Source organism: Rhinoderma darwinii, chromosome 7 (genome assembly GCF_050947455.1).
Source record: "Rhinoderma darwinii isolate aRhiDar2 chromosome 7, aRhiDar2.hap1, whole genome shotgun sequence".
Classification (NCBI taxonomy): domain Eukaryota; kingdom Metazoa; phylum Chordata; class Amphibia; order Anura; family Rhinodermatidae; genus Rhinoderma; species Rhinoderma darwinii.
This window is the reverse complement of record NC_134693.1, coordinates 38,717,615-38,745,104: the sequence shown is the minus strand read 5'-3', so window position 1 is coordinate 38,745,104 and position 27,490 is coordinate 38,717,615. Positions and strand designations below refer to the sequence as shown.

Here is a 27,490-nt window from a genome sequence, read left to right as displayed (position 1 = left end):
TGATATATTATTACACTCACACATGATATATTATTACAGACTCTCTCATGTGATATATTATTACACTCTCACATGTGATATATTATTACATACTCTTACACGTGATATATTATTACACTCTCACATGTGATATAGTATTACAGACTCTCACATGTGATATATTATTACATACTCTTACACGTGATATATTATTACATACTCTTACACGTGATATATTATTACACTCTCACATGTGATATATTATTACAGACTCTCACACGTGATATATTATTACACTCCCACATGTGATATATTATTACAGACTCCCACATGTGATATATTATTACACTCTCACACGTGATATATTATTACAGACTCTCACACGTGATATATTATTACAGACTCTCTCATGTGATATATTATTACTCTCACACGTGATATATTATTACAGACTCTCACACGTGATATATTATTACAGACTCTCACACGTGATATATTATTACAGACTCTCACACGTGATATATTATTACAGACTCCCACATGTGATATATTATTACAGACTCCCAGGTCAGTGTGATAGATTATTAAATGTTGATACTAGAATGGACCAAATATATAATATTTTAGTTAATGACATGGTTACGTCTCTGACCACGTACATGTTGTCACCTACCGGTCCTTCCACCTCGTCTCACATGCCATCCCTTCCTGCCCATCCCAACCTTCTTCTCGTCTCACATGCCATTCCCGCCTCTTCTCTCCTCCCTCTCAGGGTTTGCTCCCCCTCCTTCCCAATCTTCACACAACACACAAGGAAGGAGCTACAACCAGGACACCGAGCCGCCCGTCCTCTCTGTGCACTTACACCCGGACACAGCCGTCCTCCCCGACACCCAGCAGCCGGAGCCATGAGCTGGGGCACGGAGCTGTGGGTAAGTGTGTGGTGAGCGCGCCGTCCTACGTGGGCGCTTTTGTTTCCTGTGAGGGAGGGGTGAAGGTGATTTGGAGGTCCGGAGCGGTGGTGCCAGGTGGTGGTGCGGGCGGTTCTCTGGGCAGACGCTGCTCCTGTGTGCCATGCAGGGCACTGTGTACACTGCTGTATATAGTATCTATGGGCACACACATGAGCAGGACGGCAGCTCATAGACTTGCTGCGTTTTATATCCGTCCATGCTGAGGAGACCTGTGTTAGTTTTGGTTATGACTGAGTGGCCATTGTATTGTGCAGCAGATCAGCTCCTGGGAGCTTTGTATTGTGCGCTAGTACTAGCTGTGTAGTATCAGGGGTGTGAACACTGGCCAGGTGAAGGGCGGCTTTTGTCTGCCTGCCTGGAAGCAGACCGATCACACCCTTTCTTTCATCTGCTGTTCCTGGCTACAGTCGCTCCCTCGCCAGGTTGTGGGGTCTTGTATGTGATACATTTATTATAGTCAATGCATTGTAACAATATTTCTGCTACAGTGTCTGTGATATTAAACTATCCTTGAATTAAGAAAAAAAATATATAAAATGTTTGCTTCACCAAAATAATGATTTATCATGATGTGTGTGTTTTATACTGGGGTGCGTTACTGTCACATAGTAATAATATATATGGTGTGGATCGGGTCACATCTACACAGCCGGGAGGGAGGATAACCCCCAGTCTGCTCAACCTTCCCAGTGATTTTTGCCTTAGGTAACTTTGAGTATGCAAACAATGCAGAGTGTGAGTATACAAGACAATACGGTGTATAATCACTTTATTACATGCCGGGTGATTATTTGTATACTGAATGACTGGATCTGGTTCCTGCAATGAAGATGGATATATATTACGTTAAAAAGGAACCGCACTGTATTCTACCCCCATACAGGGCCTCCGTATGCCAAGTGCAAGGCATTCTCTGGGGCCGGCTCATGTCACTTAGAAATGTCTGCTGATAGTCGGTTGTGGATTCTGTCCCAGGCTCCTCAAGGTATTCAAATACTTATCACAGCGAGCGCCGCTTCGTTTTAATTATGTATTTAGTACGATGTGATACATTATTTCTACTAGCGGGCCGAATAAGACTTATAAATTCAGTAGACCGTGTACATAATTTACCTTCAATGGAATGGCATATAAATTCCCTCATTTACTTCTATTATTAGTCTCTTCCTTTCCAATGCGATTGGTCTGATAATGGAGATAGTATGTCTGTTTTTCTATCTGGTCAGCTGTTTATGGCAGCCTGTATACTGCCTGTTGTGCAGTATATACACATTGTACATGTGAACTTAAAATTTTAGGCCGCTTTCATACAGCTACACTTTGGTGTCTGTATTACGGCTGCCCATGCAAACTTAGATCACTATAGGGTTCTGATGGTTTAGTTGGTAGAAATGGGTCCAAACTGGCTGTGGGGCAAGATATAAAGTTTTATAAAATGCTTACAAAAGCCTAAGCTACACTTTGGATTTCCAGTGGTGTGATGGTGCTACTGAAGTCTGTTTTGGAACCTGAATGTTCGATGTAGTGGATTGTTGTAGTTAACGGTTTGTGCCCACGTTGTTGCGTTTAAACTAAGTGATCTCCCTTAGATACGGCTTGTACAGGTATGTCACTATCTTCACAGGGAATGTGAATGTGTTTCATTGTACTCTATGCAGGTACAGACATACCTGAGCAGGGCAAATCCATGGTAGACCAGGTTGTCTGCTTTGTGTAGGAACCTTTAAGCAATGGTATGTGCTATTCATGATGACTTCTGTCTCTGACCTTATTCATACCAGTGTGTGTCTCGCCCATGTGCTACGGACAGCACCGTGACCTATGAAATTCACTGGGGCTACTTGCACATCCATGTTTTTTCACAGAGCGTGTGTCCATTACGAGAAACTCCCTGCATGTCCTATTCTGGTCCATTTTTGCAATCCACTTCGCTCATTGTAGTCAATGGGTAAAAAATTAACGGACCGTACATTATGACATCGATGTGCTGTCCAATTTTCCTGGACAGTTGGTAACGAAAGAGGGGAGAAAAAAGGGGAAACCAGGATGCAGAAGAGAAACACATACGGATGCGATTCTCGCGTGAAACACTGACACGTACGTAAAACGGTCTGTTTTTACGGACGCATATTCGACCCGTCTGTGAATGAGGCCTTAAAGAGGCTCTATCGCCACATTATAAGTGCCCTATCTCCTACATAAGGAGATGGGCGCTGTAATGTAGGTGACAGCAGTGCTTTTAATTTAGAAAATCATCTATTTTTACCACGTTATTAGCGATTTTAGCTTTATGCTAATTAGTTTCTTAATGCCCAATTGGGCGTGTTTTTACTTTGGTCATACACTTCTCTCCCCAATGCCCACTTGGTCTAAAGTAAAAACACACCCAGATGGGCATTAAGAAAGTAATTAGCATAAAGCTAAAATCGCTAATAACATGGTAAAAATAATCGTTTTTCGAAATAAAAAGCACTGCTGTCACCTACATTATAGCGCCGATCTCCTTATGTAGGAGACAGGGCACTTATAATGTGGTGACTGTCTCCTTAAAGGGGCTGTCCACCTTCTGATGACCTATCCACCGGATAGGTCATCAGTATATCATCGGTGCGGGTCCGACACTCGGATACGCTCTGGTGGCCTGCAGGCAACAGATGTTATGGCACATAGTGCTATGTATGGAGCCGGAAGCAGTTGGCTCAGTATATAGCATAGTGGCCGTGCTGCAGAACTGCAGGTCCGCTCCTATTCACTTGAATAGGAGCAAAGCTGTTGTACTGCAGCTCGGCCGCTATTCCATGGCCGGAGCCAACTGCTTCCGGCATGTACGTCCGGTGCACGGAGGCTGGTCTGTGCGGGGCCCGGTGGATAGGTCATCAGTTGCCAGAAGGTGGAAAACCCCTTTAATGGTTTTAGGATCTTGCAACTTTGCCCCGAGCGATGGACAAATCCAATATTTTTAATACAGGAATGCATGTGACGACACTCAAGACTAGTGGGAGTGGATATTACTATTTAATGCTCCTGAGCACTCTCCCTCTGTAGCATTTTTGACTTGTCTGCATCCTATTGGGAACTGGTGACTACAACCCATTTAGTAAGTATGGCCTTTTTTTGTGTTTCTTTTCGCCAGGTTAATGGACTTTATTTCTGTGTTATCGAAAGGTCCATGCTCACACAGCAATGCCATGTATACGAGCCCTGCACACTGAGTCCTAATTCTCCATAATGCGGAGCTGTGTGCTGCTGTATTGTGTCTCTGCGTCATGTAATACAGTCGTGCATATAATGCCTTGGGGCAAGGCCTCGGAAAACGGCTTCGACATGTCCGCGTTGTGGCCCAAACCAATGCTGAGGCGTTGTTTGGTGCAGTTGTCCAAGTGCTTGTTGATGGCTCCTCGGTGCTGCTTTGGTTAATCTACAAAATTGTAGAGCCATAAGGGTCTATTCATTAATGGTCGCACGTTTTTTTTTTTACAGGAAACAAACAGTTTTCCCCGCAACATCGCGGGAATTCGACATTCACGTCAAACAGTGTTCCAGTGAGGCGTCGATTACGCCCCATGTGGGCCTTATCCTAACTCATGCTCCTCTCCTTACTGCACCATTGCGGTGTAACTAGATACTTGGTCACCATCAAGAAAAATCCATGATCAATTAAAAAACTATAATTTAATAAATACCATATAGGGTTCAGACCATAGCCAGCATTACCCGAAAGAATATCCTGGTAGTGCTGGTAAATTTTGCCGGCTTAAGTGCTCTTAGTAAAATATTTAAGTGTTTTCTGTAATCACACTTAATCCTAATTGTTTTAAAGAATAACTTTTTAGTCATTGCTGAGAATTGAGCTTTGGTGTAATTGATGCAGTTTCTTGTATTTTTTGTTGTCATTGTATCTCTAGAGACTGAGCAGGAAACCCGCTCTTGGGGTATGTGATCCTCATTGGGTGTCTTGTCAATGCAGCGGGGATGTCCAAAAGGCAATGAGCAAAATCATCGGTTCCATAAGATTTCAGCTGCTAAAAACCATTTCTGATGTAATAATTTTTTATTTTTTTTTCTGAATAATTTTTGGTTGCTTGTATCTTCACTAGAACATATATTGTGACCAGAGTACTGGATAGTATCAGGACATACAAGCTCTGGTTTTGTTTAAATCCTATATAGAGATCCTGTTGCTGATCTATTATAGTATGTTGTGTTGTAAATTACTCGCTGACTAGTTCCATGATGAAAGGATTAGATCTTTGGTTATTTTAACAAATCTTAATATACAAAATCTTTGGGATTTGTTCATTTACCTTCTCTGACATTTTGAAATGCTTTAAAAAGTGTTAATTTATTAGACCTCCTGTCAGCAAACCTTTAGTGGATCCATCAGCCCTTACTATGTTTAATTTGTGTTGTAAAGTGGGCACTAGGTCTTCAGCGTATTCTTCCAGGCAAGTAGGTTCTCCATGGAGATGCTGGGATGTGTCAGCCTTATGCTTGATCCAAGGCAAAGTTCACACTATGTTTTGACACCGGTGTATACGTCTAAGGTGCCCATAGACTTCTATAAGCTAGATGTATATCGATAGCGTATCCTTTTGGTATATGTCTGGCCGGTATATGTCTGGATACCTCTCTCTCAACTGCTTTGAAATGTGTAATCAACTACAAAAAATGTATGCAAAAATAATTAAAACAAAAGATATACCGCATGGGAGCTAATGGCAGGCGTATGCAACTGGTTGTCGAATGTAATGCCAAAATGTGGTGGTAACCCAGCCAAATTTGCAGGTGCTTAACCAGAGATGGGCATCCTTGTAGTTTATAGTGTAGCGCCTGTTGAGATGCTGTGTGTCCTTGTAGAGGATGTGCTAGCCCAACCTGCAGAAGGAAACGCCATCGAGATATTGCTCCCTCCCTGGAGAACTGCGTTCTGTAGGAACTTTCCTCTGTGTTTTGTACGGAGGACATAATGCCCTGTATACAGAGCAAATAAAGTAGCGCAAGGGACCTGCTGACAGGTACCCTTTTTTTTTTCTTTTACACATAGTGTACTTTGCACATCCTGAGCAGAGGGATATAATGTAGTCCTAATTTTCCATGCAGTGGTGGAGCATTTATTTATTTTTTTAAATTTAATTTCCATTTTTTTATGTTTTTGTTTTCTTCACTTTGTATGCCTAAAGAAGTTCTCTAGGAATAATGAATCCATCATCCATGGATGAGTGCCCTCGTTCTCCTACAGTGATGGTCTGTACTATTCATCTATTGAAGAGCATATGTAAACAGTACGTCAAACCCATCACCTGCATCCACGGCTTCCAAAAATTTAGAAAATATATCCGCCATGCATGATGTCGAATAAAATAATGCACTATGGAAGGAATATGTCATGCATGAAACCTCTTATCATCGCACTTCACTTTTGTACAATTTATTTTACGCTTTTGTATTCTTAGAAATGTTAAGTGTTTTCTGCACAGTAATCCATACAATAATAATGATGATAAAAAAAAAAGCAAAAGATCTCTACGTGCTTTTATGGATATGACACCAGTATATTTTTCCCACTGATAGAAGAGATATACCACTGCTGCTGCGATAAGGAAGGAACAGTACTGCACAAGTATTAATCTCGCTCATTGATAGTTTATTAATAGGGTTGTGCACTTCGAGCAGCTTTAGCCCTTGTAAATGAAGTAAACAACCTGCTTGCATGTTTCCTGCACACGTACATCCGTGCTTTCATAGGAAATACACCAGTACTTTTGCTGTACTTCTTACATAATCTAAGCAATGTAAATTCTATTAGGTCACACTTAGGCCTCATGCATGTGGCCATATCTGCGGTCTTAGATCGCAAGGATCCCATGGAAATCTAGGGGTCCATGCTGTGTCATTACCATTTTTAGCTATGCTAGCTAATGTTGTACCTCACTGAAGATAATTTGTGCCCAACTGTGGTTGCATACTATTTAAAAAAAGATGAGGGGAACAGAGATCCAAAACGCGACATACTGCAAGTTGTATCGAGGGAATCCTGAAGTCTTTTTGTCCAAGTTTATCCACAGGACTGGGGATAAATGTATGATCGCTGGGACCCCCAAAACAGCTGAGCGCAATACTTGGCTGTTTCAGTCAGTCCCATAGACTTTGAATGGAGCAGCACTTTGGATGCTCAGCTTCCGCTTCATTCAAAGTCCTCTTCACTACGGTCGTTGAGTGAGGAGGAATAGGGGACTCCTGTTCTAGTAATCCATGGGGCCCCCTGCAATGAGACATTTATCATCTATCCTGTGGGTCGCTGACTGAGGTTCTGGCGTAAATAATTGTAATGCTTCCTTATTGCGCGATTAAAATGTGTGCAATTTTCTAATATGCTTTATATCAATCCCTCAACATTTTCAATATATTTGCTTTCAGTGAATGGAAATCCTGTGTTTTTTTTTTTTGTTTGTTTGTTTGAAATCATTCAGAGGCTGAAAACCTGTTTTGAAAGTGCGGCTCACACAAGCGCACAACTTGTTAGACCATGTTCACACATTGTGGTTTTTCTCTACAGCTGTTTTTTTTTTTTTTGTATTCTGGATTTATATGCAGATTTCATCCCTCACAATACCATGGGTGAAGTCCTGCAGGTTTTAACATTCGCAAATATGCCCTTAAATTCATGCCGATCTTTCTGTATCATTTTGTATTGAGGTTTGTAAAGTTTGGGGCCACACCGATTTTTAGATGCTTATGGGATATCAAACTGATGTTCATTGTGGATAAACCCCTTCTAATGATGATATTGTAATCCGTTTATTGCCTTGTCAATGTCTCCTGTCTATCCTTAGGATTTTTTTTTTTTTTTAGCGGTTTACAGGCTAATGAACTTTGAGCTCAGCGGGGGAGCCCACATCATGGAGAGTGTGTGTGTATAATTTTTACCTTACACAGGTCCTATGGTTTAATACCAGCTCGCTGACTCCTATGGTGTGCGACGCATTTGTCTGCCACTTTGAGCTGGCAGTAACTGGAGGAACAGGCATGACTTGTATGACCTGGTTAGGAGTCTAGAACCCCACGGATGTAATGTGAGCACTTACAGTACACCAGCACAGGATGTAGTGGATTACAGCCTGAGATCACTGAATATTTGTGAAGTGAATCAGGAGTCGATTTTGTAGTGAATGTACGTTCTTTGTATTTCTTGGATTAAAAGAAGTGTCCGTTGTTTCTGAGTAAAATAATTCCTGGCAAGTGTTGGTTATGTAAGCCCTTCACTAAACCAGTCTTATGTGTCGCTCTACAGATGTGACTTGCTGGATTCTATATATATGTGTGTCAAACATTTCAACCTCCCTGCATGTGAAGGACATTCTCAATACTTTTATAGTTGCCATGGCAACTAGCGAGTTACAAAGCCGCAAACACACACTGTGCATTTGGATGTTCCTAGGCTATGCCAGTATCATTTGGCTTCAGCCCCTGCTATGAAGCTGCAAGGAGCTCAGACGTGATTCATACAAAGGCTTGCTATACTGGCCGACTAGTGAAGATTTTAAATAGATTTCCAGCAGAAATGGTGCAGATGATTAAAATACAATTTTCTATTATTTTTGGCATTACTTTAGTTAGTATTTTGATTTCTTATGGCTTAAAGTTTACAAATCCTATTGTATCCAGTATTGCTATGCCTGAGATTGTTGCTCTTTTAGGGCTCATGCACACGACTGTGTATGCCGCCCGAGTCCTTTCTGTGATCTGTGGAAAGGTGGGACTAAGGCCTCATGCACACTACCGTAGTGGTGTGCACGGGCCATGATCTGCGGCTTGGACGGCCGCAGAGTGTCACCCGCGGCCGCCGGCAAATCACGGGCCGTGTGCATTGCCATATGCATTCATTTCAACGAGCCTGGACACAAAATGCGGCCATAATAAGAAATGTCCTATTTGCGGTCCAGGCTCCCGGACAATGCAGGGACCGTGGAAACCACGGTCCTGTGCATGGGCCCATTGAAATAAATGGGGCCGCACTTTACTCGCAGATTTGCGGGTAAATTGCGGCCACAAAAATACATTTGTGTGCATGGGGCCATATTCTATCTTTTTCCACAAATCTGAGATTCTGGTCCACTTTCACGGACCCGATTCACCCACTAAAGTGAATGGGTTTCTGAAAACTATCGATGCCGTGAAAAACCGTTCGAGTGGCACTCAGTCGTGTGTAAGAGAACTGGGTTGAGCATTTCTATGCATGATTTTCTAATGCTTTGTCTTGAGTTTTCTTTCCATTAATTAGAGCAGATCAGTACAAGTCTATTTGATAATTTATTTAATAGCTGATTAGTAATCGGTTTGGCAGCCTCTTCTTCTTTGTATTTGCAAGTCTGTGGACCAGTGGGGTTAGGTATGTAGGATAAAGTTGACTATACATTTAAGTAAACATTTGAAGAATGGCATGCATGGCATTATCTACGAAGATGTGCAATAGCTAAGGTAGAGGAGTCTTTTGATGCCAATTGCATTACTCATTTAGTGGCCTGGTTTTATGGAGTGTGGACTCTTTCTTTTCATTCATTCATATAATTTCTGTGTCCAGTGACTTATAATGCATAATCGGTATGTCATGCATGTTCTCGTCCGCTTCCTGGTTTCATTGTTTTCTCTTTCCTTAGCCACAATCGGTAATAAAACGGACGAGATTAATATTCAGATTTTGCGACTGATTTCAACCTTTGCGATACAAAGCATTTCCACAACAGAATGGGTATTCTGTGAATTTTCAAATCCGCAGTTTGCTCCGATCTAAACCTTTTTGAGTTTTTCCCACTAAATGTGAATGTTGTTTTAAGAACCCCATCCGCGTGTATTGTACTATAAATTGTCACAGATTATCAATGCGGAATCTGCTCCGAAGAGCCGCATCATCTGAACGTACCCAAAGGTAGCAGCAGTATTTTAGTATTCCTGAGCACAAAGAATTACACAGACGTGGCAGAATCTCAATTTATTCGATTAAGCAACCCACAAGATTTACCGGTTCAGAAGTCAGCGTCTTTGCTGGATAGGTGAAAATGTCCACTACGCATTGAATATGTTTGTTAGAAATGTTTTGTCCTTGTTCTCTTCAGTTTTTTATGCTGCAGGAGATACTGTCCTAAGGTGCGCAGATCATGCGGTATGTATATTTAACTCTTTCATGACCAAGGGTCATTGCCCCTGTGTCCAGGTCAAAATTTCCATTTTTGATAAGACTTATGGGGCTTTCATTTTCTAGATTAGTTTAATGAATTCAGGGTTTTTAATTTTTATTATGAGCAGACATCGCTACAAATTAAAAAAAACTAATTATTTTTGTTTTTATATATATATATATATATATATATATCTCTATCTATCTCTCTCTCTCTCTCATTTTGCTGTAGATCTCTGCAACAATTAGTCCTCTTCTCTCTCCATAAACCTGGATCACTGTGAGGGGAGAGTGAAGGGGGCTTCTATACACACGACGAAAAAAATGGCAGTCAACAACGAATCAACTCAGTTTTTCATGGCCGCTTTGCATCAATGTGTCTCAAAATTTGAATCCATTTCCTGGCCGTCTGACCGTTTTTAACCGGCATTTGCCATCCGTTTTTTCATGAACGATAAAAAATAAATAATGGATGAATTTTATTTGTTAGGGTTTTTTGTCCCAAACCCCTGAAAACACCACAGTGCCCATGTAGATAGTGACGCAATACCGCTGTAGATAGTGCCACATAGTGCCAGTGCCCACATAGTGCCTACTGTAAATAGTGCCAGTGCCCACATAGTGCTACAGTTCTCCCTGTAGATAATGCCCACATAGTGCCACACACAGTGCCCATGTAGATAGTGCCACAGTGTCCCCTGTAATGCCACAGTTCCCATGTAAATAGCGCCATCCCCCCTGTATTTAGCAATATCCCCAATGCAGATAGCACCCCCTTCCTGTAAATAGCACAACTGTAGTTCCCTGTAGGAGCAGAACCCCTCTGGCCGAAGATTCTGCTCCTACAGGAAGCCCCTGATGTCTCTGTCCATATATGGACAGTGACGTCAGGGGTTAACTCTAAAAGCGGAATCCCCTGCCAGAGCGGGGATTCCGCTCCACGAGTAGCCCCTGACGTCACTGTCCATATATGGATAGTGACACCAGGGGCTTCTCCGGTAGCGGGATTTCCGGCCAGAGTGTCTGTCAGGGATACCGCTCCTAGAGAGAGCCACTAACGTCACTGTCCAAATGGACAGTGACGTCAAGGGCTCTCTAGAAGCGGAATCTCCGGCCAGTGCGATCTGATACCAGGGATTCCGCTACTGTAGTCGGTTCAGGTGGCGCTATCTACAGTGGGGGGTGCGAAGCTATCTGCAGGGGTGGTGGCACTATCTACAGCAGGGAAGGAGAGACGGCGGGGGCTCCCTCTAGGAGGGGGAATGATTCCGATGCTGGGGGGAGCATAGGTCGCGCTATTTGCAGAGGGTTTTGCGCTGCCTACAGGGGGTAGTGGGAGGCACTATCTACAGTGGGGGGGAGGTGTATTCCGGGGCTCTCAAAGCCCCGGCCGACAGAGTGCAGTGCTGCTCACACTGAAACGGTACTGCACTCATTAAACCCGTTCCAGGCTGTCAACGTTTATACATATGCAAACTGCACGGGGCATCGGCCGTTAGAACGTGTGTGTATATATACACATGTATGGCAGTCGTGAAGGGGTTAACGAGCAGCTGGTTACCTTACATGTGTTCTATTGTCCTACACTGTTATATTGAACCTTATAGTGATCAATGTAAAAGTAGACTGACACTTTTCAATTCCAGTAATGAGAAGTATAATGATGGTAGACCTTCTTGGTCCAGTATGGTCACTTGAAAGTTTTACCACCAATGTGACTTTGGTATGTAAAATTACATGAAGCAATGTTCTGAGAACATATACATATCATATATATGATATATACTCCCCTTAAGGGGGTAGTACAGGATTAGAAAAACTGTCTGCTTTCTTCCAAATACAGCGTCACACGTGTTCATTGGTGGTGTGTGTTTCACTTTAATGGAGCTGAGCTGCAATACCAGACACATCCCATGGACAGGTGTGGCGCTGTTTCCAGAAGAAAGCAGCCATGGCTTTCTAATCCTGTAAAATCTAAATTTTTAGTCGTAGTCTTGGATTGTCACCCACAACAAGCATTTGGGTGGTTTTACACAGTCCAATTTCCTGGCTGGTAACCAGCTCAGATCGACGATCTAGCACTTCAATCGGAGCTAGTTTAGCTCCATGTACTTGGAGCAATGGTCGGAATGTATGGGGACAAACGACCGTTTGTCCTCATACATTTTGCAGCTTGTTGGCAGCACATACCTGATTCGCAAGGGGAGATGTGCTGCCGACAAGCGATCAGTTTTAAGGCCACATAAAAGTTGTGATCACCTGGCGAACTAGCGTTTGCTCGTTCGTCGGCTTATTGCTGTCCTGTTTACAAAGGGCAATGATAGGGAACAAGCGTTCGTATGATCATTGGCTCGTGTAAAGTATGAGGATATTTCTACATTTGATAGAAAAGGAAGAAAGTGTAATGCAGGTTTAAATATTTAGCGAGAAGTTATTTTTTTCCTGACTTTCTGCGCAAATCATTTTGATGTTTTCAGGTTGGTAATGGTAATCGGTTTCTGGGGTTTGTGTTATTGGTCTCTAATTGACTGTTAATGTAACCAGAATTTCCAGATTCCTCAAAATGTAATTGTATTTTATTTTTAACAGGCACCTGCTGCATTAATGGTTTCCTTGTATGTAGGAAAACACAGAGAACGATCTGCTACTACTACTTTGTGTTCTAGCCGTGTCCTACATGCATTGCTAAATGTTTGGAATATTAGAAGGTCCAGGCTATCATATCTCTTGCCACAAACTCTACGGCCGCATTCAGACGGCCGTAATGCGTTTGTAGTAATACTGCAATACCCCGACCATCTGCGATTCAAGTAAATCGAACTTGGATTACCATCCGTCTGAATGCGACCGAAGATGCATTTCACCCAACCTAGTAATCTTGCATTAGCCAAGCTGATTGGATTGAGGTCAGTGGACTGATAATGGTGGTGTCCATGGTACCAAAACGATCAAATGCAGTGAAATTCTGTGAATTATATGGGACAAGCTTGTTTAATACTATAGTAGAGCGGAATAGGGTCCATGTAATGTAAATATTTGAAAGCAGCTTGCAGATACATAGTAATAAATATATACGGCTCTAGAAGCACACACCCTTAATTACTATTTGTTTATACAAGTGATCTATTAATACAACTAAAGTAACACATAAAAGTTGTATAAAAAGTTGTAGTATGAATGGCAGTGCATAAAAAAACCCAAAACGTTTCTTTATTATATAGGATCAGTCCGCTGTGAAATCTGTAATCCTAGTAGTAATGGCACTTGTAGGATGCTGGGTATAATAATTAGTGATCAGAATTCTTTCATGTTCGGGACAATACATTACTCTGGGGAGCAATGAATATACTAGTTGGGGATTTTCGGTTCATTAGGTATCTATGAAATAGTTTGTTGTTTTTACTATTTTATCTACTATGAAAGACATTGTAGAAAAGATATTGGAATATGTATGTATGTGTTTTTTTTTTTTTTTTTTCTTACTAACAACCAGCTTTACACTGACATTTTCTACAGCAGACGTTATGAAATGCAGCCCCCCTCCCCAATATGAATCTGTATGTTAAACAGTTAAACAGACACAGGTATTGCTTTTCTGCAAGGAAAGGGGGGAAGTAGTGGTTACTCAGTTCTTCCATACAGCAGGACTCTGGAAACATAATTAGCGGATGAAATAAAGCAGATTAGTACAACTGACATGGCAGCCTGGTAAAGATTAGTTAAACCCTTTGACTGCCAGATGGGATAATGCATTATAGCCTGATACCCATTGTTCTTTTTATGCTGCTAATCCTCGGCTTTTGGTAATTGGTATGTATAAAATAAATTTAAAAAAATGGCCCCAAAAGAAACACAATTTTGCATTAATTATCCGGGATATATACACACAGCTGGCGTGTAATAAAAGCTGGCCATAGGCATTACGTCTTCGTTGGGCAATGCCACCAATTTTAAGGTTGTGCTGTGAAAATCTTATGTTTATGCGGCCTGATAGCCAGGTTATGAGCCTCTGTTATCAGGGGAAACATGAATCCAAAAAGATTTTTCTTTTTTCATGGAGATAAGCGGCACAAGAGGTTTGTGCCAGCCGCTCTCGTCCAATTATTATTTTACTACATTGGAGATTTGGTGGAGACATACCTGTATTTTAATCAGTGACTTGGTGAAGGATGTCGGCACTGCAAACCTTCTGTGTGGGACTCACAAATTGGACAAACATATTAATGAATTGTTTTGACTACACAATTCCTATTATTAGAGTTTTATTGGCTTGTTGATTCTATCTTGAAGTTGGTAAAGATGACCATCCGTTCGCCGATCTGTAGTGATGGTGTAAACGTCCTCTCACACCGCCCGATATGGGCCATGAAAACAAGCGCCGATCAACAAGGCAGCTCGTTGATCGGCGCTCCTTTTACAAGGAGCTATGATCGGTATGGGGATTGTTACTGATCGCTCGTCCACATATGTTTCTATCATGTCGGCAGCACTATACAAAATAATAATCCATTTGAAATAGATGAGATTATTATTACTTTAACGCCTTAGGATTGTATTGATATTTGGAAATGTTTCAGTTATTTGTAGCAATTATCGCTGCGGTACAACATTCTCTGTTATTGGGGAAAGTCTCTACTTGGAATTTTACGGTCTTGTTCTCGGTTTTGTACATGACAAAGCAGCCTGTGAAATACAGGTAGTTTTTATTAATAGGCTTGTGGCAGACAATGAAGGGTGTTGTGTAATTGTAGGAGAGCCCGGTTTCGTGTCATGTCAAAGTGCATGAGCTAGCAGGTAACTCTTGCTGCGGGATTAAATCCTACCACAGAGTGACATTCATTCACTGCTGTCATGCCACTGTATGCAGTTCTTGTTAAGCCAGTGGGGTTCTTCTACACGTTACTTTTGATTATTGTCCAAAAATCAACCCCATGCAGTCTCAATATTTATGGTTGACCACCAAAATAGGATGCGCATCTGTATTGGCATTAACAACTTTCCAACAACTGCACCCGACAATATCCCAAAAAATACAGCAAGGCAGATCAAGTTTTCCACAAATACCTGCCGTTGGTCACATTTTTTTGCGCTCCTCAGAATATGATGTAAATCGCTGTGTTCGGCCATCTAAAATCTCTAGTGTATGCCAGCTTTCTAAGTATAAATATAGCCAGCTTTAGTCATAGCTATTTCTAGGTAAGATAAGAGACAGCAACAATTATGGCCACCATTACAATTCCCATAGGGTTGGTCACCCAACTTGCCCAGAATAACTCGCATAACTAGACTGGAAAGGCTAAATTACCGATATCTGTTCTCATTCAGCTATAATGGCTGAATATAATTTCAATACCTTGACGAGGATGTTTCATGTGGTTGATATGCCGTTGTTCAGCATGCTTGCAATGCACAGATCTTTTTCTGTGTGGTAATATACAGGTCACATATATAGATGTCATACTTTATGGTACTTAGTTACTCAATCTGTGTGAATGATTCATTTCTCAGAACATGTTGGGTGCAGTATATTCACCTTTGCTATAGTACTGTTTAGAGCCCGAGATAGTAACTAGAAATATTGAGCTGTAATCCGTACCAGTCACCTGAGTCCTGGATCACTGATGTCCTCTTAATGTGAATTTATCTTGTCCACGAATATCCTGCACATTCTATTGGTATCAAGTAGAACTATTTGTGTGAATAGGTATAGGGGTTAATATTGAAATGTAGATGTGTCCGGATTATTAGGGTAGGGCCACACGGAGTGGCCCTGACACGGTCGCAACACAACTAACAACCATGTTCGGTGCAGCTGTCAAACAGCCTGTTAGTGGCCACATGTTAACGCGGGTAAACCGTCCCTTTTATATGCAAAATAGTGCGGCCATGAATTAATACACCCTTTTATGGTCGCACGATTTTGCAAATGACCGCAAGTTACGCTTTATTCATTCTCTATGGCAGTGCCGGAAAAAGCCGAACACTGCACTCGGCTATCTCCGGCGCTCCCATAGAGAGTGAATGGAGCGGCAGTGCGCATGTAACCCGAATACTCCTTAACGAGGTATTTGACAGCCGCTCCTACATAGTGCCAGCGCGGTTGTTGGCTGCGTTGTGACCGTGTCAGGGCCGCTCTGTGTGGCCGTACCTTCAATGGGTTATAGTGTAAATTGTGGGAACAATTACAGTAGGCTTCAGGACTTTGTTCCATCACTACAGTCCAAACAATAAGAACGCTATCAATGTTCAGTCAACTACGCAATTGTTTCCGCCTAAAAAAATGGCAACCTAACGGAACGGAGACAAATGGAAACTATTTGCAAAGGAAGCATTACCATTGCAATCAATGGTAATGCAAATGGAGCCCGTGAACAGGCCCTTTCTTCACTTCTAAACATTGCTGTTTTTGTTATTTATATATATATATATATTATATTTTGCTATGCTTTCATTGTGGACTGCAGGAGATTTTTGTGGCTGTCACTCAACCAGTTGTGTGGTCAGAGACTCTCTGCAGAGCAGATTATTTTTCTTTCCGGTGTGTGCCCACAGCCACATGCCATTCTTGTGTTTTTGATGCCACGGGCAGTAAAATATTCCTAATGAATCTCCTCTTGTGGCTCCTAAATAGAAGCAACTTCACACTTCTGCTGTGATATTCATGAAAACAAACACAATTACATATCATCTCCTTGACAAGACTCTGCTCCAAGCGTTCAATCTAAAATCGGATATTTTTTTTGAATGTTTATCCAAATATCCCGTGGCATTATATTATGAACTGCACCAGATGACAAAGGGAAATAAATCAAAGAGCGAAGCAGCAAGTCTGACTTGCTTTGTGCCAAGTATTAACTGAGGAAATTCCCTCAAATATAATTTAAGTCTAAGATTATATTAGAAATTTCCTTCTGTCATCTTGTGTAATGCAAAGTATGGCTGGTTAATAAGCGTTCCAATGCCTAACCCATCCGTCTCCTAATATTCTGCAATCCGCTTGTTCTGGGTGGTGTCTTTAATGTCAATTGTAGGTCTGGTAAATCTACTTCAGAAAATAACTGGGGGTCTCATCTGGAAATCAATGTAATATTCATCTGCCAGTAAAGACATTTCTACAAGTGGGTATTATTGCTGAGTAGTTGGATTTGACTAGACCAGGGGTAGGCAACCTTTTTTGTATGGCGTGCCGATAAAAAAACAAACAATGATGTAGTACTCCATGTGCCATGCAAACATGAAAGTCATATAAGACAAACGGTTACCACATATGTGACCTAAACCAATTAATTCGTTGATTAAACGTTTTAGTGTGACCCTTGCAGAGATGAGCCAACTGTGGTATTCGAGGCTACAGAACACCAGCTTGGGGGAGGGTGTGCACAAAGGAGAGACCGCGGCTATTAAACACCAGTTAGGTGGATCTGCACACAGGAGAGAGTGCAATACTGAACACCAGCTTTGGGGGTGCACAAAGGAAATACCATGGCTACTGAACACCAACTGGGGTGGGGGGGGTGCACATTGGAGAGATCACGGCTGCTTAATACCAGGTTGGCGGAGTGCACATGCTAATTTTTCTTATAGTAGGTGGTTAGCGCCGCGAGGACCGAGTTCAGTAATCACCAGGAGAGAGGGCAGTGCTGCTGCATTGTGTGCATCCTAGGCCTCATCTGTATTTACGGATTAGTACGGACTGTATTGCATCCGTATTTGATTTGTAAATACGGATCTGTAAAAAAAGAGGGAGGCTGCAAATGATGTCAACAAGCTGCCTAGAAATGCTTCCGTAAATATGGACGGTTTACGGATACACATCCGTATTTACAGAAGCTCCCATAGACTTATATGGGAGAGTCCGTGGCGTTATTACTGACTAGAATAGGACAGGTTGTATAATTTTTTCAGCACGGACACCCATCAGTAAATATAATGAAAGGTGTCCGTGGCCAATAGAAATGACGGGTCCGTAATTACTGTCCGTAGTTACAGACTATAATTACTGATGAAAAATACAGTAGTGCGCAAGGGGCCCGAAGTGTTTAGCTGCGACAAACACATTAAAGGGCCGCTCTCTCTCCCTGTGTTTAGTGCCGCCAAGCACACAACCGCGCTGGTCACCAGGAGAGGGAGGCATGCCAGCAAACTATGCCCCACATGCCGGCTGTGGCACCGCTGCCACAGGTTTCTGACCCCTGGACCAGACAATTCAAGAGCTTAATTGCAATCAGTAAGTCTTGTTCTTTACCAATAGAGCTTCTCTTTTTACAATGATACCTGTACATAAAACTAATTTTGGTTCATTAGGCCTGTGCTCCAGGGCAATAGGGAAGAGGTGTGGCATTTGCTGCACTATTGATGTAATAGCGGTGCCAGCAGCTTTGTATGTTATCGGCTCTACGGTAATATTACACCACAATTATTCCACTGTCCGATCCGGGTAGATCGATGTGTGATATCCCAAAATATCACCTCTAGTGTTAAATTATGGGAGAACATGAAAACACATGTGCAGTTTCACTTTTATGCAGCCATGATAATGCAATAGAACAAAGATTTTTCGAGAGTTCCCTAGCATTAAATTATGATGCAAATTGTAGAGAATACTTTGTATCTTGCGCTCATGATGCGAGTAGGGAAATAAATTCCATTATACAGAAGTCATAACTTGAAACGGTCTACATTGTTTTGGATACATTTCCTTCCAGATTCCTGAAGCCGCTAAGGCTAAGTTCACACTAGCTTTAAGCTCTGTTTAGATCTCTACCATCAGAGGAAGAGATGAACGAGAGTCCAAATGGAAAGCATCGCTTCCGTTAGAATTACCGTTGATTTCGATTGGTAATTCTTTTGTTTCAGTTGCTTTCTGTTCGCTAGGTTTTTAGCGGAAACTATCCTTTCCGTTTGGACTTTCGTTCATCTCTTCTTTTGACGGAAGAGAGCTAAACTGAGCTTAACGCTAATGTGAAAGGAGCCGGACACCTGTTTGATCTCCTTCTTCAGACAAGTTTACAAATTAATTCATTTGTAAATTGTGGCTGACTTTTTTTTAAAAAAAAATTTCGTTTGTTATATCGGTATATTTTTTGAACAAAAACAGAAGCAGATTGTAGGAAAAGCTTGGGAAAGGGCTTTCCTTTTCTCAGATTTATGATCTGCTCCTGGTTCTGGCAAGGAATATAAGGAGGTAACACAGACCTAAATTTTGGCCATGTGAATGTGTCCTTCGTATAGTTTATTTTATTATTTTTTTTTTTTTTATTCATTCACTAGAAAGCGAGCGCTGCTAAACAAGCTCATCTCTAAATATGGGATTATCCTGTTCTTTTCTGCTGTGCAGACACAGAATATAGATAAGGATTTGGGTTGAGTAGGAGGATTGTCTGAGGCTCGGTCACATTAGACAAACGATAGAATGCAGAGGAAATAGGAAATCAAATCCTTCCCAAGTCGCTGCTTGCATTATTTACATTCCTCCTCTTAAAAGGAAAATCCTGGCTATAGGTGCCAGCTGTAGCCCATTAAAGCTATTGTGGAATTCCTTTCCCTTCAGGGTTTTTCAGTGGTTTCCCGTTTTGCCTGCACCCCGTAGTGATGAGTGTGTGGCTCACTTAATAGTCAGATTAGTAAATGGCTTCTGTTATACCACGCAGTGTTATTCCTGCTAAAATAGCGGGTCACATGTGCCAGTATAGACACATACAGTGACTATTAGTTGGTGCTGAAGAACCTTAATGATCTAGGCTGGCACATATGTTCTCTGACTGTTTAGCTTTACTTGCAGCAAGGATGGGTGAATGGCACATGCTCTAATCTGCTATACATGTGCAACACCACGTGGGCTTTCACACACTTCTGTTTTCATGAATAAGAGTAAGGCTTTATTCACATCTGCATTGGAGGCACTATTAGGGACCTACATCGCAGATTTGGCAGGGAGCTGCGCTATTGTTTCAGGTAAAACCACAGAAACCCAGACAGAACCCATTAAAGTCAACGGGTTCCGTCATCCGCCAGTAGTATCCGTGGTTCAACGAAACTGTTGCTTTCGGTTTTGCCTTTTTCTGCTCCTCTGACGGAGCAGAACAGAAGCCCGCGACGCAGGTGTGAACGTAGCCAAAGCTTGTGCTATCACGCTCCCTCACGTTTATTGTTTTATTTCCAAACTGTTAACTTATTCCACAACACTGTACAGAGATTGCCATTAGTACTTGCCACTTATGGGGCCAACCATCTAATTTCCCCATCTCATACATACACAAGGGCCAATTTCATAGGAAGCCAATAAACCTATTAGTATGTTTTTGGGGTTGTAGGAGAACACTGGAGGAAACGCAGGCACTAGAGCATACAAATTCCATGCAGAAGTTGCCTGTGGTTGGATTTGAGCCCAGGGCCCTAGTGCTGGGAGGCACCAGCACTAAACACTGACCCACCTCTTACATGGACAAATGCATAAGAAACACAAATGGAAAATAAATGCCACATGCACGCTACTAAATCTGGTGTGCACCACTATGGAAGTCAATCACCTAGAGATAGTGACTGCTGACACCCACAATGGATTGGTATGTTACACCATATGTAACGCATTACCAGTTTAACCCCATGTGTATGATTGTCTGTCTAATCCAGAATAATCTCTAAATAAGATCACCGTTGGTGGAGACTATGTGTGCGCACAATGCTGTAGACTTTACCTGTACCACCACTTCAGGACCCAATTTGAAACTAAAGAAGTTTCATAGACGTTCATACAAAATGTTCTAAAAAGTTGATACGGTAGTAGTTAATTCCTTAGTGCATTACCTGGAATTTGTCCATCCCAAGAGGAAACTTCTTATTTTTATTTTTTTTCTCCCCACGCTCGACTTTTGATTTTTTTTTAAATTTCTTTTGTAGCACTGCCAAAATGAGAATTAATACTTTAAATTAGCATTTGTTTTAATTGCTTACTCTTTTTATTGTTCTCTACACCCCGCGGCTCAAAGCACTAGCTATACCGCTGACTGTTTCTGCTATATGCCTTACTGGTTGATAATTATTGTGCTTGGTTTATGAAGCTTCTGCCGTTCCCTATTTTTATTATCTCATATGTTTCAGGAACCTGGAATCTATTTATGATGGGCAGGGCAATCACTATTTGTCTGGCAGAATCCTCAGTGGTAGATTCAGTTATTAAAGAGATATTAACGTCTAGCTACATTCTCTCTGCCGTTAATGAAAATCTTAAAAGGGGAAAAGGGAAGTTTGTGGCCTAACTCACACGAGCGTGGTCGGTCCGTGATTTCCGGACCGCGTGTTCACCGTATTTCCCGGACTGAACAAAGTGTAGGAAGCTGGGCTCCTAGCATCATAGTTATGTACGATGCTAGGTGTCCCTGCCACCCCGCGGAACTACTGTCCTATGCTGAAAACATGATTAAAGTACGGGACAGTTTTCCTGCAGCGAGGCAGAGACTCCTGGCATCGTACATAAGTATGATAGTAGCATTCCTCCCTGCACAGTGTTTGGTCGGGATATACTGCCGACATACTGTCTGTATATCACGGACTAAACACGCTCGTGTGTGGGAGGACTAAGGGTATGTTCACATGCCAACTCAAAAACGTCTGTGGGAAAACAGCTCCTGATTTTCAGACGTTTTCTAAGCCACGCGCGTTTTTCGCTAAGTTTTTTTACGACCGTTTTTGGAGTCTATGAAAAACTGCTCCAAAAAAGTCCAAAGAAGTGACCTGCACTTCTTTTTCATAGCAATGGGAAGATGTTTGGAGGCGTTCTGCTTCCAATTTTTCGGGCGTTTACGGCCCGAAAAACGGCCGTGTGAACATACCCTCGGAGACCGCTTTGTCTCAGGCTTGGAGGCAGTTTGTGGCAGCAAAATCCTCCCTTACAACTCTGGCTGCAGTGGAGACCAAGCAACTGAAACCCTGCCAACTTACCCTTAGGCCCAGGCCACACTGCATTTTTTTTGTGCTGATTTTGATGTGGAAACGGCGCCAAAAAATGCCCCAAATTCCCCTCCTTTGATTTCAATGGGAGGTAGAAGCAGTTTTTTTTTTTTTCCGGGCGTTGATGCCCTATTTTAGAGCAGTTTCTTCCTCTGAACCTCCACTGAAATCAATGGAAGGCAGAAAAAAAAAAACAGTTTGGAGCATTTTTGACACATTTTTTGCATTTGCTTCGTTTAAAAAAAATAAAAAAAACCTCAAAAAAGCATTGACCGCTTGCTTTTCAAAATCTGACTCAAAAAGCCTGAAGCAATTATGAGGCAGATTTGTTTTGCCTGGCGAAAAACGCTGTGTGCACATACCCACTAAGGAAGGGACAGGGTAAGGAGGGGCTTCTTCTCTAAGATTGTTTGTTGCAGGATCTTGGTCAGTACCTGCGGTTTTCCTTATCACTTCTAGTCGAAGTGTTAGGCCCCATGCACACGATCGTGCTTTTGCGGCCGCAATTCCCCCGAAAATCCACGGGAGAATTGCAGCCCCGTTCATTTCTATGGGGCCATTCACACGACCGTAGTTTTTACGGTCCGTGCATGGCCCGGGAGCCCACACCGCAGAAAGAACGGACCTGTCTTCTGCGGTCCGGGCTCATTGAAAATAATGGCCGTGGCCATGTGCATGTCCCGCGATTTGCGGGCTGCTCGCGGCTGACAGTCCGCAGCCGGCCGACCCGAAAATCACGGCCGTGCACATGGCTACAGTCGTGTGCATGAGGCCTTAGGCCTTGTTCACACGGTGTGTATTTGACGCGCCGAAAAATGCATCAAACTCATTCTTTAATAAGCTTCCCATTGACATCAATGGGAAAGCGCATTATAGTGCATACGACGCATGGTTTTTTTTTTACGCTTGCGTGCTTAAAAAAAAAAAAAAAAAAAAAAAAAAAAAGCGTTAAGTAAATTCTTGGTGCTGAAAACGCGCCTTATTCCCATAGTCAATGGGAGTCCTAGTTACGTGCCGAAAACGCGTAAAAAAAAAAAGTGTCAAACACCTGTACTTTAAACAGCGTTTTTGATGTTTTACATGTCATTTTTTTTAGCGCTGTGTGAGCAAGCCCTTAGGCATAATGCACACGGCTGTAGTGGTTTTGCAGGCTGCAAAACCATGGATCCGTTGCGGTCCATTTGTCTGCAAAACCTTTTGTTGTGCATGCGTGTGCCATCAGGATTCATGGCTCCGCACCCAAAAAAATTGTGACCAGTTTGTAAAGCTGCAAAATTCGCCCGTAAAATGCTTTGTCCTGAGTTTTTGCAGCCCCCACACAGAACTGTGAACATTCCGGTCATGGGTTATGGGGCCATAGAAATGAATAGGTCATTTTGTAATCCGCAAACTATGGTAGTATGGAGGAGGCCAAGGAGGCCTTAATTTAACAGCATGTCGCTCAGCGCTAGTTTGCTCCACTTAATCGGAATGTATGAGGGCGAATGATGTTAATACCATCGTTCATCCACATAGGTTTTGTATCTGGTCGGTGGCACATCCCCTGTTCACACGGGTTCAAATGTGCTGCCGACAAGCGACCAAACAAATTCAGCCAACATATTAGCTTCTCCTCGTTTGACGGCAGATCGCTGTTTACATTTTTTACACGTGGTGATTATCGGGAACGAGCATCATACGATTTGTGCTGTAGAGTTGAAGAAGTTCCTTCCTTTTTTTTTAAGGGAAGAAAAAGGGACATAAGTTGATTTCTTAAAAATCTACTTACCATAAAGGGTTAAGCACACCGCTATATGTAGTTTGTGACCTTGATGCCCCCATCATACAGGTGAAAGGTAAACTTGAAAGCCATTGTTTGCAGACCTACAAAAAGTTAAAGAACAACTCGCTTATTGTCCAGAAGTTTCCGACTTGTCGGACACAAATCAAATACTTTCCTTTCCGGCGCTTTATAAATGTTGGTGTATTAAAGCCCCTGTTGTAGAGTTGGACGTGGATTCCTCTGCTTATTCAAAAATGTTGCTTTCAGCAGTAATGTAAAATGATGTCTTGAGCTTGTGTGTTGAGAAATAGATGTTCAAACTGGAATTCCTATCACCTTACCTCAGATGTCCCTGGTGAGGTTACACATCCAGCTTGTATCAATGCCTTGGCAGGAACATGACCATTTCATTCTCTAGAACATGTCATTTTTTACTACTTCCAGCTGAACAGGAGGGGAGGGAGAAATATGCCTTTCGCTTAATAGGAACAGTATGACTTTTTAACTGCTTTCCCCCCAGACAATGCTTTTACTGTGGGAAGCAGCAGATCCTACTATGTTTTATGACGGATGGCGAATGCGTTTCTCTTTGTACACGGCGGTACTTCAAATTTTCATTTGCTGTTAAATAGCATTATGTATAACAGTGACAGTAACTGTATTAATGTGTAATTCTGATTTAACAACATTTCACACTATAGAACTATGTAAAAATTTGAGTCACTTTGCAGGTACTGTTTTTGTGGCAACTTTTAGTCTTGTTCTCTTTATTCATACACATGGCTGCTTCCAAAATTGTTCAGGTTGCGCTTGGAAACAGTTGGCAGTCCATATCTACTCTGTTGTCAGACATGTGGCCTAACAGCTGGTCTTTAACTGTGTAACTGTCATCTGAGCTCTTCGGGTATGTTCACACGCATACTAAAAACCGCCTGAAAATACAGAGCTGTTTTCAAGGGAAAACAGTTCCTGATTTTCAGACTTTTTTAAGCCGCTTGCGTTTGTCGTGGCGATTTTTTTCGGACATTTTTGGAGCTGTTTTTCTATAGTCTATTAAAAACTGCGCCAAAAACGGCTGAAGAAGTAACATGCGCTTTTTCACGGCGGTGGAAAAAAAAAAACGCCTGTCGGAACAGAACGTCGGTTTTCCTATTGAAATCAATGGGCAGATGTTTGAAGGCGTTTTGCTTCCGATTTTTCAGACGTTTACGGTCAAAAAACGGCCGAAAACACTACATGTGAACATACCCTTACAATGCAACGGATAATCTGCAGTCTCTGACTCCTTACTATGCCTCTCTGTATAGTGTCTTTATACTGTATATAGTACCTCCATAATATGGCATCCAAATGAACATGCCACATTTTTTTTATTTTTACATACCTCCTATGCATCCAATGTCTAAGTAATACACAGGTAACCGTATAGTCTTTCAGACTTCTATGGGTGATGCATTACACCTCCATACAACGCTTGCAGAGTGGCTCTCCACTCTGCCTCACTTGGCACCCCCTCTATGATGTCCCTAATAGCGGCATTTTGGGAGATTTATCAAACCTAGTGCACCGAAAAAGTGTAGGTGTTTCCGAAAGCAACCTACAAGTGTGCTTCTTTTATTTTTCAAGGTGACTATGGGTCAGTTCAAACAGTTTTTTTTTACGCGGAAACCGCGTCGGAAAATGTCTCCCATTGATTTCAATGGGAGGCGGAGGCGTTTTTTCCCCCAGCGGAAAAACCGGCTCGCGGCAAAAAGAAGGGACATGCCCTATCTTCGGTCATTTACGCCTCTGACCTCCCATTAACATCAATGGGAGGCAGAGAAGGCGTACTTTGCTGCGTTTTTTGCCCGCGATGCTCAATGGCTGCGGGCGAAAAACGCTGCGAAAATCGGCGTTCAGGCAGAGCAAAATCTGCCTCAACATTCCAAACTGAATTTTGAGGCAGATTTTCTGCCTGCAAAATACTCTGTGTGAACCCAGCATTAGAAAGATGATCGCTGGGCTTTGGTTTGTTTTTGTTTTTTTATGGGCAACTTCTCCATTTTTTGCTTTTATCCTAGTTTGATGGAAAGCAATTCACACAAGTCTTTTTGTCAGTGGCTTATTCATTTCTGGCATATGCCTCCCCCTTCTCCGATTGTCCTGTGCCCCAAATGTGGTGTTTTTGTGGTCCTAAGAATCTTCTGTGGGCAGCTGAATATACTGCATAGCCACACAGTCCTCTACAATGTGAGCCAATCTTTCTATAGTTTCTGGCTAATAGAGGGGATCTTGATTGGGGACTGCAGTTTGGGGCCAAAGTGGATGAGATCAGAATAAATCTCAGCGCCACGCTGCGTAAAAAATAAGCCGAAAAACTTTCATAAATTGACATGCGGTGTGTTTTTTTTTAATTCGTTGCATGACTGTTTATCCTGCTGAATCCCTGCATTTCTGTTGCGGGTTTTCCCCCATTGAAATCAGTGGGCAGTTAAAACCCGTAACAAAAAGCAGATGTTGCGATTTTTGTGGCGGAAAAGTCTATTCTTACAGATCTCTATGCTCCTGCGTCCTACCCGGTCTCCAAGGATGACATTTCATCTCGTGAGTGCTGCAGCTAATCCCAGGCTGGAGCGGTCACATGGGATGAAACTTTATCCCAGGAGGCCGGGCGGCAGGACATCGAAGGGACGCGTGGCAACGGGTAAGTATAGACTTTTTTTCTGTGCTGTTTTCCATAGCTGAAAAACTGCACCATACTTTGGTGCAGTCTCTTGGCCGGAATTCCCTGTGGGCACCAGAGTGGATACACTGAGTACTTTTACGCAGCGTATCCGCCCTGTGTAAACATACCCTTTAAATAAAGGGGTTATGTCCTTTAGAACAGAGTAATGTATTCTGTGTCATTGCAGTCCCAGAGGTAAGATCATGGATATGTTGTTTGCACTTCAAGGTATACCATGGACTCGCTGAGTAAAAACGAGTTTTTAAACATATCCACACAGCGCAGCCCCCCCCCCCCCCGAGGTCTCGCATAATTAACCCTATACTTATTACCTGGAGAGCCATGTTAATGTTCGATTATCCTGCAAATACTCGGCTTTCTTTTAACTTGATACAATGCATGTGTAAAGTAACAGTCCCTAAACTCTGTGCCATCATTGGAATGTGCAGAAAATCAATCTCCCAGGTAGCAGACAAGGTAGTTTACATTCTCCAGATACAATTGTGAGTCTATTTTCAGTGTTGTCATTGTGTAATGATTTACTAGTGTTACTATAAATCACTGTCGTTCCAAGCCGCAGACAGGCTTAATACAGAGCAGCTGACGCTTTTTTTCCCCTGTGTGAAGAGAGCACGAAATGAGTAGTGGTTACATATGAGGGGCTTCTTTTATCAATATATGCTGTTCTTTTACATACTCCGTGTTACAAGATGTTCAGTTGAAACACATGTTTGTTTTATCATGGTGACATGACTTAGTCATGTTTGGTAAATTGCATTGTATGAACGCTGCGTGTAAATATCTGACAGTTCAATATGATGTGTAGGCGCTCACTGTGAATTGCAGAATCTATTCTAGGCCCTGTTCACACTGAGTTGTTTTTTTTTTTCAACCTAAGTAACTATATAAGGTCTAAACTTTTTATTTTTTGATAGTCTGCCACCATT

At 42.2% G+C, this 27,490-nt stretch overlaps 1 protein-coding gene across 4 annotated transcripts in view; it reads left to right on the top strand.

Moving 5' to 3' along the window:
• The first annotated feature begins 750 nt into the window (after positions 1 to 750).
• The window catches only part of FNBP1L (formin binding protein 1 like), a 137,040-nt gene continuing 110,300 nt past the window's right edge, over positions 751 to 27,490 (top strand). For 2 of the 4 annotated variants that reach the window (XM_075833193.1, XM_075833191.1), the window contains exon 1: positions 751 to 911. In XM_075833193.1, coding sequence (XP_075689308.1) covers positions 888 to 911 — 24 coding nt within the window. In that variant the 5' untranslated portion in view covers positions 751 to 887. The remainder of the gene's footprint in view (positions 912 to 27,490) is intronic. The other 2 variants (XM_075833192.1, XM_075833195.1) reach the window with 1 other exon arrangement.